The sequence below is a fragment of the Haliotis rubra genome, unplaced genomic scaffold, assembly GCF_003918875.1.
Source record: "Haliotis rubra isolate DU_JTF1 unplaced genomic scaffold, ASM391887v1 Scf7, whole genome shotgun sequence".
Classification (NCBI taxonomy): Eukaryota; Metazoa; Mollusca; class Gastropoda; order Lepetellida; family Haliotidae; genus Haliotis; species Haliotis rubra.
This window is the reverse complement of record NW_025767412.1, coordinates 2,531,898-2,544,598: the sequence shown is the minus strand read 5'-3', so window position 1 is coordinate 2,544,598 and position 12,701 is coordinate 2,531,898. Positions and strand designations below refer to the sequence as shown.

The 12,701-nt window shown below is 37.2% G+C and overlaps 1 protein-coding gene across 1 annotated transcript in view; it reads left to right on the top strand.

The window, feature by feature from the left end:
• The first annotated feature begins 19 nt into the window (after positions 1-19).
• The window catches only part of LOC124258608 (calcium-dependent secretion activator 1-like), a 104,786-nt gene continuing 92,104 nt past the window's right edge, over positions 20-12,701 (top strand). Inside the window, 1 exon segment of the mRNA XM_046692675.1 lies at positions 20-934. Within this exon segment, the coding sequence (XP_046548631.1) occupies positions 146-934 (789 nt within the window). The 5' untranslated portion in view covers positions 20-145.

Genomic DNA, 12,701 nt, shown 5'->3' with positions numbered 1-12,701 from the left:
TCCGTCGTCTGCTAGCAAGTGCGCATGCCCGATTGATGAGACTGGGGACTTGACAGCAGTAGGGCATCTGTCAAGTAAGAATTTCAATGTTTACGGATCAATCTTACCATTGCGGCCCCTGAAAACGTGATAGCTTGTTTCTACTATGCTTGACCCATCGTCTAGCGAAGAGGAGTCGGACAATGAGACCCTCGAAGATGAAAATTCAGACGTTCTCAGCCTACCCAGTGCTGAACAGAGAAGCTTATCAGCTAGTGGGGATAACCTGAGTGTGATGGGGGGTCATTCAAGATCTAATAGCATACGTCCGTCAAGCCCCAGTCCTTCACTCATCAGTGATAGAGAGAAAGCTGTAGAAGATGCAGAGAAACTAGAAAAGGAGGAAGAAGAGAGAAAGAAGAGGTTACAACTGTATGTGTTTGTAATGAGATGTATAGCCTATCCTTTTAATGCAAAGCAACCAACTGATATGGCAAGAAGACAAACTAAAGTAACTAAACAACAACTACAAACTATAAAAGAACGCTTCCATGCATTTCTCAGTGGTGAAACAAGTATTGTCGCAGATGAGGCCTTTACAAATGCAGTCCAGAGCTATTATGAAGTGTTTTTGAAAAGTGATCGTGTAGCAAACATGGTTAGAAGTGGTGGATGCTCAGCAAATGATTTCCGTGAAGTGTTCAAAAACAACATTGAAAAAAGAGTACGCAGCTTGCCAGAGATAGATGGTTTAAGTAAGGAAACTGTGTTGAGTTCTTGGATGGCAAAATTTGATGCAATATACCGTGGTGAGGAGGATCCTAGAAAGCAACCGCAACGCGTGGCTACTGCTACATCAGAGCTCATCCTTAGCAAAGAACAGTTATATGAAATGTTTCAAAATATCTTGGGAGTGAAAAAATACGAGCATCAAATTTTATATAATGCTTGTCAGGTAAGTGGATTTCTAAAATTTGTTATCATTGCTAAAAATTATAGTTGAAAGTCAAGGGAGGCTTGTCAAACCTAGTTAATAGAATATCATTGAACGATTTAAATGCTGTGAGAGAAAACTATAAACGCAAGGACCCACCATACCTTTCACTGAGAACTTCTATCCCACAAACATGTTATTTTTTTCTGCCTTAATTGATTCTGCCGAATACATGCCCTTGTTTTTGTTTGCAGTTTGGTATGTCATTATATTAACATCAGCACTGATGCTATTGAAAGTAAAAAGTACATGCAGTGTGATTCTGTTTCATGATTGAGTTCTCACCATGCCTCTGTTCCTATTTGGAGAATTAATCAGCCATGCCTCCCAAATGCAGGGGACTGGACCACCATTCACCGTGTTTTATAAAATATACTGGAGTAAGGTCTGCTTGAGTGTCAAACACTGAGTTATAGTGTTTTCGCATCCAAACAGGATTGTAGATTGATTCAAATCCTAGAACGCTGTTTCTGTTTCATTATGTCCTGAAGATTCTTATTAAAAAATTGTGATCAAACCTGTCACAGTAGATAAAATTTGTGAAAATTTCCTTTTGATGTTTGTCTGAAATATAATCCCTGCCCAATTATATTCTAAATAGTGGCAATGTAATATGATGTGTCTAATGTAGGGATTTTCACCATATAACACCATGATGACAGTAAATGATCCCAATTATTTATGTTTGTCGGTTATTCTGAAGTCTTGGGTGTCATGATAATATAATATCACTGACTACCTGGTAAACTAACTCATGATGTATTGATAGGTTTTATATACTACTCATACTTTGCTAAGGGTCACAAAAATTCCCAACTTTACTTAAACATAGATTTACAATTTGAAATTGTATCCATTTAAAACTGGATAAATAATAATATGGTAACCCTTCTTTAGGCAAACAGCCCCTTTAATCTAACCTTATGTACCTGACACATGAGTAACCATAAAATGGTTTTCATTGCACCAATCAACCATTTTGCAAATCATGGAACGAGTCATTGACAAGTACACAACACCTGTCAGTAGCAGGTATATGATCCACAAGATGCAGTGACATATGGAAACCTAGAAACCATGCTTACAATAAGCTTAGATATTTCAACCAAATTAGATCCCAAATCATAGTTTTCTGTTGAATCAATGATTTGATCCTTAGCAAAGTGTGAATAGTGTATTTCTATTCACACAATGCAGAAGTTCTGTGGCAGATATTTTTATCGAGTATTATATTTCCAAGGAATATGTGCTTAACTGTGGATATGAACTGTAGAATTCATGTTAGAAACACCCATATTAATTTACCTTCCTGAGAGCCTTATTGGCCTGACTGTAAGTACAGACTATTAACCTAGATTTTATATCTGTATGTGACCATTAAGGTACCTGGTATATGTATGATACAGGGATAGTTAATGGTTTTATCAGAAAGCTGCTGTTGTGGTAGGAGAGTATGTCATGGATTGATGACAGTAGTGACACAAACGTGACTCTCAGCGCCAGGTGCTGTTGACAGGTGGCAGCGTTGTTGTGACGCCAGTTTCCGTTGCACAAGCACTTGTGAGCTGTACAAATATTAATCAGATTGGTAGGAGATCTTGTTGCCAAGTTGTCTTATTGGCAGTATAGCGATCAATACCTTTCAAGGCACAGTCACAAATGTCTGCAGTTTAATATTTGAGAATGTTTTCTTACCTTTTGATTGTACTGTCTTTAAGAGTGTCAAAACCAGTGATTTAGGTTAAGCACATGAAGAAAACAACCTATCCCATATCGCCACAGATGGCCATTTGGAGTCGATGAAGTTTAAAATTCACATCCCTGGTGTCCTTAGTAATAGTGTCCTGTTCTCTTTAAATGCAAAATCCATTTTGAACAATACTTTGAACCCATCCTTCCGAATCATTTTTAGCAAATGTTTCTGCTTTCATTTCATACAGGCTGTTATAAGTTAAACCTATTGTACGTTTACTCAAAACTAGATGCAAAGTCACCAAATAACCCAGTTACCAACCCCTACCGAAGTTTTGGCCTCACTCACTACAAATAAACATACTGAGGTGGGGGTAGCCCCTGAATCCCTTTTCAGGCGTACCCTGCTATGATATTGTTGGAATATTGCTAAAAGCAGCGTAAAGACATATTCTCTCACTCACAAATGGAAACATCTGTCCTTCCTTTTCCAGCCTATATTGTTCACAGCAGTCCTCAGCACACGTTAAGAAGTATGTACCCTTTCAAGAAAGTTTTGTTCTTGAATACCCAATTAAGAATGAAAGTGTAATGTCCGCAATCTAATGTGACCATGTTGACATCCTCAGAAAAGAATTATTATGTAACATCTGTCTTGGCTTTCTGCAATGAAAGTGCAGGTGTAGTTTTGAGCTGAATCCAAATTGTATAGGTGTTTTAACTTTAAACCTAATGACCTCTTGTTTTACATGAGGCGAGGCTTATGACAATTACAAACGTTGCATTGATCAGCATTACAACAGAGTGGGAACAAAACACCCAATAGCTTTGTTCTGCCACATGGAACATTACCGTCATGAGTTGTGGTACCTGATATCCTGCGTGAATATTTCATGTTGGGAGTCTAGTTACTGCTTTGTTTTTCTTTCAATTTCCTTTTGTGGGTGATTGTGTTAACATTAGATCATTGAAGTAGAGATGCTTGATAGCAATTGGACTAAAACTAAGTTTTTACTGATTTTGATACTCTCTTGGACTCGAAATGAAAACTGATACTATATGTAGAAGAATAGTGTAATCAATACAATGTTTGAAATCATGGAAATAGAATATGTCCCCTAATCTGCTGATACAATTGAAAGAATATTGATTTGCATGTGTATGAGAGAACATGTTTCTTTGAAATTTAAAATGTCGCCTATGAAAACTGATCATTATGACTCACTACATATTTCTTTTTAGAGTCATGATGGCAAGTTTTTAGTGTTAAATGTCTGAGATGACTGCATCACTTCTGCCTTTCCTTCCACCTGAAGCTGTCACACTCTGGAAAAGCTGTAACTCTTGGGACTCGCTCACTCATTCATGACCAATTTCAGTCTTGCTTTTTAACTTTAAATCCATTAGGTACTGTCAAGGGCAGAAATAAAATAATATTGACATAAAAATATATCATATGACAAATTGAAAATATGATTATGAATGTTCTGAATGGAAATAGCATCAAGTTTGCGTGACACTGATACCTTTCTCATGTCTAATCCAGGTGGGTTTTCTTGTCAGAAAATATGTTATTGTGTCTTGAAACTTTAACGATATGGAAAAGACTTCTTTTTACATTTTGACTCAGAAACTAGGTAAATGTGTTTGTGTTACATTTGTCATGTGTATTTCTGCAAAGGAAATGTCAATGTTGAATTAGGGCAGTTCCATGTCCTTGAGTAGGCTCCATGGGATGATTGGAGTTGTCTCCCATTAATCATAGCAAGCGCCCATCCTCCCAGCTGCCTTGGTTTCACCGAGTGCCTGCGAGACAGTGGTATGGTAATGTGGCCAATCAAACTTTGATTAACCATGGCAGGCGGTCCCATGTTATTTCTAAAAATACAAGTGTTACTGCAGCAGTGATCAATAGTCAAGGAAGCTGTTCTAATCTGATCAACTACATTCAAATGCATGACAGTGCACCGACCAACTCAGGACTATTTTGAATGCATTCTTAAAGAATGGTTTGTCACAAGTACTGACAGAATAAGTGTAATTGATTTTGGCAGAGAGTTTGTCTCCATATACTGTCATGTCCAGAAGGTCGGTAAGATTAGGTCATCTAGGACATACCGGTATGTTATAAATACACTTTTTATGAATCTTACTGGCAGACGGAGTTCCCTGATATTGGTCCATTCATTAAACATGAATTGGTCTCAATACGTGTTTGATGTCTACCAGACATTTCAAACATTATGAATGTGATGTTAACAATCACGTGTCTTAGAAATGTTCAACAGTAGGTTGTTTTTATTAATTTGTTAAAACTGTTCGTAGACAGATAAGGTCCCTATGGTTTTGTCGCTGCTTCCTGTTGTTATCAGGGGCTGTGGGGTAGCCTAGTGGTTAAAGCGTTCACTCGTCACGTCGAAGACCTGGGTTCGATTCCCAACATGGGTACAATGTGTGTAGCCCCCATGATATTGTGTCCCCGCCATGATATTGCTGGAATATTGCTAAAAGCGGCGTAAAACCCAAATCACTTACTCACTATTGTTATCAAAGTCAAGTGAAGTGAAAATAATCCAAATTTACACATTATGTTTCTGTTGACCTCATGCACACAGGGGGTGGTGTGGTAGCCTAGTGGTTAAAGCGTTGGCTCGTCACGCCAAAGACACGGGTTCGAATCCCTACATGGGTACATTATGTGAAGCCCATTTCTGGTGTCCCCTGCCGTGATGTTGCTGGAATATTGCTAAAAGCGGCGTAAAACCAAACTTAGTCAGTCATGCACTCAGGCAAAATATTTTGTTTTATTTACTTGTTTTTGTTAACAAATATTCAAAGTGACTATGAAAGTCGAGTTCTCGTTTGTCATTCATGTTTCTCCAAACTGCTGAGTTGTAGCTGCTTCTGTGAATCATTCATCTGTCCCACATATTTGTGAAACCAGACCAGTCTTCTGAACACAGTTCACAACTTTGAGAGTTCAAAGATTTTTATATTTAGGCTGATACTATTTATATTTTTCTATTTTGATTCAAACAAATGAAGAAAATGAGTGCCATTGATCCATTGTGTTGTGAGAATAATCAGGATGTTGGCAATCTGTGATAGATTATGAGCCCAAGTAGAGTTCTAAGCGTCATTTTCAGTATATTTTAGTGTTATGAAACTGCCTTGTATTACAGACTAACAGATGATCAGAATCTTACTTGACTCAGGCTTCGGACAAGAGGTTGAAGTCACACACTGTGAATTGTATCAATAGATCAATAATGGATCAATAGTTGTATAATGCATCAAGTACTGACTTGTTATTGTATTCGTTACCCAATAATCGTATTCATTACCTTATATTCATGATACGTGTCATATTCCCCTCATCGTGGATTGCTTGGAGCCCTATTGTCAACAGACAAATTTATCAACCGCATGTGACATTAAGGGAAATCCTGGGTTCATTTGAATCCTTTAACATATGGTTTATGAGAAAGACTCCCAAGACATTTATTATACTTTTTGAACACTGTCAACCACTTGTGTTAAGAGAAAATACAGCTTGTGATTGTGTGGTGCTAGTTATTATTAGGGCTGTTCTGATTCACTAGTGTGTTCAGCAAATCAAACTGTCAATTTCATAAATTCAATTCTTTATTTGTAATCACTAGAATCGAATATTCATGTTTTTAAAAAAAAACAAGGAGTGTATGTACTTGAACATGGGTGTTTATCAAAGCAATATATGCAACATGGAATATATCCAAGCCAGACAGGCTTATAGTCAGCAGTCTTCTATATTTAATTCAGTAATAATGTGGTCCTGTTCATTGTCTTGATAATTTAATGCCGTCAACATTGTCAAAACATGTCAAAGAATTTATTTTCTTATTGTTCCACTGAATTTAATGAATAATACATCAACTGCTAAGTTGTTATTTTATTCATTTTGAATATTAATACTCGCTACCCGATATTTGTGATATGTACCATAGTTGACTCATTGTGAATTCGTTGCAGCCCTAGTATTATGCAAAACTTGGATTATTAGATGGTGATTTGTTAAACTGTTTCCTTCATGATAAGCAGGTGAACATCCACTGTTTCATGATTGATTTGTTTGTTGTTTAACACCACACTCAGCAATATCCCAGCTAGTGGCACTGTTTCATGATATATCCTAGGTTCCAAACATATAATGGCTTGGATGTGAATGCTACATTACTATCTTATGTTACAGCTGTTATCAGGGATGTTAAGGATGTGTTAGGGATGCCACTATACATCGATATATTGATGCATCGATAGTTTTTCTAAGACAATACAATTATCAGTACATTCAAAACTGTATTGATATTTAGTTTTGAAGGTATGGGTTTAAATATGTTTATGTATCGTTTACATTTTGCAATTGTATCATGGTTTTTGATGTTATGAGAGTTATTTTTCGTGCACAAAGATGGGAAATTAGAACTATTTAATCTCTGAGAATAAAAAATGTTGATCTTTTCATGGACAATTATGAAATAGTAATGTTCAAAATGTAACTAAATTTACGCAATAATGCCGCGAAAATAGGTATCGTGGTATGTATTGAATCGTGACATGGGTATCATGATGCGTATCGATTCATGAAACTTATGTATCATGACATCACTAGTCTGTGTTATTGATTAAGGGGTCAAGGGATCAATATTTCTGTGACCTTGGTGTGGACTGCTGGTTGCAATTGGTCCACAGGAACCAATTCTGTTGGAAAAAGGCAACAAGAGGTTGTATCCTGACAACATGGATGGTTGCTCTTAATATTGATCACTGGATTCAGACAGGATGTGTGATAAATTGCCATCATACAACTGGAATATTGCTGTGTGTGGTGTGAAAAAGAGAAAGCAATCTATTAAATTGACTGGATTAAGCTTTATTTATTCAACCTTGTCACTTGTCCTATTGTGCACACCAATTGTTGTTGACAGGATTTGTGAAAGTGACCCAAATTTTAAAGATATTTACATCACAAGAATATAGACTGGTAACTGAAACAGGTTCGATTCTACATCTGCTTAGCATGCCGATTTATTTCTGAAACTGAGGCTTTTTCATCAATTCAAGATTCAAGAATTCTTCTCACAATTCATCCATAGCATGCTTAGATTTACCATATAAATATTCTTTATTGGTAGTGAAATGTTTTAATAATATGAAGGGCTGTGTTTTGGCAAATAAATTGTATTACAATATATTCCGAATCAGATAGCCATATTGCAATATACTGGGAGCTAAAGTGTTTGACAGTGAGTGTTTGACACTGCCTGTACATGCAGATCCTATTTTCTATATACTAAGGGCCCAAAAATATTTGTCATTGTTCAGATAACAGCAATGTCAAAATCAAGTTGCACTGAAGGGATTCTGTTGTCCTTTTTGTGCAATTTATCACGTCTACGTTATGCCATTTTGTTAGTGAATTACAAAGGGAAACATCCGCTGTGAAAGAAAGTCTGTACATTTTACCTTAGGCAATAGAGATGATCACAAACCTTTAAGTATTTTTTGGCTCAATATACCAGTTCTCAGATAAAAAGTATTGAAATGCATATAGTTTTAAAAGCATATTGCAGTATTCTGATAATACCGTGTAGTCCTAGTAATATGTAATCTTAAAGATAAAAAATAATCATCAATACATGTATATTGATTATCTAAACACTTTTCTTTAAGTATTCAGCAAACAATATGAGACACACGTTACCACTAAACAATAAAACAAATAGGACAGGTTCATGTACTTGAAACAGTACCGTCCTAACAGCCATCAAGGTTGATGCTGATTTTGTGTTAATGTCTGAAGCTCCAGCCTCATGCTCAATTCATCACTTTCAAACAAACTGAAATTTAATCAATAATGAGAGCAAGAAAGATCCTGTTTTCGCAGTTGAGAAGGACATTGCATAATTCTGAACTTCAGCTTGCTTTTGCCTGACAACTACACCCTGGATACATTCAATATTATGTAAAGCATGAAAATTCAAACGTGTATGCTTTTGAGTTCATGTTTGTGGGAAAGAATGAGATCAGAGATTATCTGTGAAATGAATTATCTTATAGGATAGTTTCACACAGATTAAGATCGAAATTGGTCGTCAAGAGCCTTGCTTATAGAAAGAAGTTATTAATGGGATTGCATGGATTTCCAGGAATCAAATTCCTGCGTCCTACACGCTTAAAAATTGACAATGGATGTAACAAAAATTATTAGCGCGTTCACAGGGACTCAGAAAAAGTGGTTATAGCGTCCACCCGGAGAGCAGAAGGTCGCGGGTTCGATCCCCGGCCGCGTCATACCAGAAGGCGTTAAAATATGGTACTTGTTGGTCCCTGCCTGGCGTTCGGCATTAATGGGTACAACAAGGACTGGTCGGCTCGGAGTCAGTATAATGTGTCTGAGTGGGGTATTCATGCTTCACTGCAGCATGGTATCTCAGTGGGCTAGCACTATAAAACCAGCTTCAGTCTGGGCTAGTACAAGCAGCCGCACCTACACATACACGCGCATGCACATCGTCATATGAGCAAAATATTCTCAAGTACGACGTTAAACCCAATTCACCTCACCTCACCTCAGAAAAAGTCCAAATACTTCTTGTAAAAATTCCAATCAAGTGACAATAAGTTATCACTAAGTTTGCTACTAGCTGGGTTATGGTATTATTTGCAATTTAATTACTGTAACAATGTGATGATCATTATACACAATACAACAGTATGAAATCAATTCCCAAAATGTTCCATGTCAAAATCTTCAAAATCACCTGAAGAAGGGGCAAGAAGTAGCCCAGAAACGTTGTGATATACAATAAACAAGAAGTTGCCATCAATATACTCATCTTATAAATAATATTTAAGTGTCTGGGACCCCCATTTTGTTGTCCAGGAACCCCTGAAAATTATGAGTATGAGTCCCAGGGACCCTCAAATACAGGACTCAAGGTAAATCCCTGAGATTGGCAGGTCATACTCACTGACTGGGTTGATGCATGTCATTGTAGATTGTTTAGACAAGTGCTCACGATGTCAATCACTGGATTATCTAGTCCAAACTTGGCTGTCTACAGACTGCAGTAATATACGAAGACAAACAAGTTTTTAGGATTGACAACTTCTTCATTGCGATAGGTTCCTCTTCATCATACCTGCAACTAAAATGCCACTTATAGGAGAAGTTCTGTCATATAGCTGGAACATTGCTAAGTGTGGCACTGACCATCAAACATAGATCATTGTAAACCTGTAATTGTGATTGTGCTTCAATCTATTTCTGTATCAGCAGGGATTTACCGTGAGTCCTGTATCTGAGGGTCCCTGGGCCTAGATTTTCAAAGCTCTCTAAACGCTAAGATGGTCGTAAGTACCATACATGAACTTACGACTATCTTAACGCTAAGAGAGCTTCGAAAATCTAGGCCCTGGACAACAAAATGGGGGTCGCAGACACTTAAATATTATTATTAATACTGGTATTGTATTGTGTATCATGATCATTACATTGTTACAGTAATTAAATTGCAAATGATACCATAACCCAGCTAGTAGCAAACTCAGTGATAACTTATTGTTAGTTGATTGGAATGTTTACAAAAAGTATTTGGACTTTTACTGTGTCCCTGTGGATGCGCTAATAAATTTTGTTGCGTTTATTGTCAATTTTTATGCGTATAGGACACAGGAATTCGCGTCCTGTAAATCCCTGTATCAGTATACATGAAGCCTTTTACGACTCTTTTACAACTTTTTAGAAACTTTTAAAAAAAACCAAACCAAGCAAGCAGAACAGAAATTAACCGGCCCTGCAAATTTTCAAATGCCTCTATCCAACAGGCAAGCAGAGGCGTTGCACACTTTGGATTGATGGGGGGTGTTAATGTGACTGTTATATCTTATGCATGCTGTTGATGCTGAGAATTACAAGAGGGAGTTTCCCTGACATTGTGCTGTCAACAACACCACCACCACTCACAGTGCTGTGTATTACGACACAATTACTGTAGAAACTGCAGCACACTGTGACTGTCATGGTCGCTCTCCGTCTCATCAGACACACACAGCTCAGCTTCATTAGAAAAATCCTATTGACCTTTCTGTCACGATGTGTGGGACGATAGTGAGGTTTCACCTCAGGAATATCCCTGACTGATGGATGTTGGTGAGGACTAATCTTCTGTACCGAGGAGGCATTAAGCGTGTTGTATCAATCAGCATTTTTCAACAAGATATGTGCCATAGACATGATTTTTTGATAATATTCAGCAGCAACTAGTATGAATTTCTACTTAGCAAATCCTCCAGACAAAATTGATATGAATACTTTAGTCGATAATGTATTTTTGGCAGACAACGAGCAAGTTGAACGTCTTTATGACTATAAATTCTAAGAAGTTGAGAAAGCATGGGCCTCATGCATCATATTTCTTGATGCCAGTGTCTCGTACAAATTTCTTGGTCTATGTGTTTTTCGGAAATATTGCTTGATCTTGGTGCCTTGTATATGTTCTTTGATGTTAGTGTCTTCCTTTACTCATTCCTTTATGCTAGTGTCTCTCATATGTACTCCTTGATTCCAAAGTTTCTTGCATATTCTTTGGTCATAGTGTTTCGTAGGTTTTCCTTTGTCTAAGTGTCTCTTAGACATATTCCTTGATCTGATTGTCTCTCCAACATTTTTCTTGATCTTAGTATCTCTTCATTCCTTTGTTTGATTGTCTCTTGGACATATTCCTTGATCGTAATGTCTCTTCTACATATTCCTTTGTCCAACTCTCTCTTGGACATATTCCTTCATCTTAATATCTCTTCTACATATTCCTTTGTCTAAGTGTCTCTTTTACATATTCCTTGATCTTAGTGTCTCTTCTACTTCTCGTACCAGAATCAAGGCAATCCTTTGACAGTAAGTGAGCAGGAGTATGTATTCCCTGTGACTTCTGTGGCTGTTTTTTTCACAATATAGGTTATACTTCATGTAATTGTAAGACTATTTAAGTGTTTGATTACCTACTTAACAAGTTTACAATAGTCAGAGACACCATACATAGTTGTGACGATGACAACTGATTGATCAACAAACTTACCACATCTGACATGGAATCGGCGACACCAGCTGTCTGAATTTAACCCCAATTACATTTTTTGTTGTGAGGTTTGTAGTAACCACATCCGTCCTGTTTTCACCAGTGTGGACCAGACTTGACATTATAAACCAACGTCCCATGGAACATTTTGGGAATTAATTTCATGTTTGCATTTATTTCATAATTTACAGTTCATATTTGTGGAAGTTTGGTGGTGACTGCAGTTAAGAAAGAATGAAAACAGTTTCCATTAATAATGAATCAAGTTCATTACTGTAATTTATTGATAACTGTTGGCCAGGGAAACTGATCCCTTGGAAAGGGGACATGGATGGACATAGATTGTCTAAGGTGCTGCAATTCTCTGTGCAGAGTTGTGTTCCTTTGGCATGCCAGGAACCTAGGATTTAGGGTTTGATTCTTGGTTCACTTGATTATGTTTCAAGGTTTGTCAGCAACTGAACTGTGTAGATTACCATTGATGTATATTATCAGTCTGTGCTAGGGATAGATATGAGTCCAGTGACCCAATCCTGTCTGGTTTTTTGTCTGTACATATAAATGTTGATGTATTGACTTACATTAGCCAATCTTACTAGACAGAAAGACATTTGACTGGACCCAGGCTACTGACTTGTGACTAAACTCATGGACTGCTGATTTCACTTTGGCCAAGTTCATGGGACTCGGGAACAGGGTACGAAATAGTTTCCAAATTTGGCTAGCCGGTCTGGCTATCTATGTCTGAAAGTTACAAGCCCACAAAATAATTCACTAGCCTCAAATTTGAATGTAGAAGCTAAGCAAAAGATTACAAAATAGATGAGAATAAGATATTGTCAGCATGACTCAGGTTTCATCATTAATCTTCTAATATGATGAACATTTTTATCAGGCCATAATCTCGGAGAGAGTGA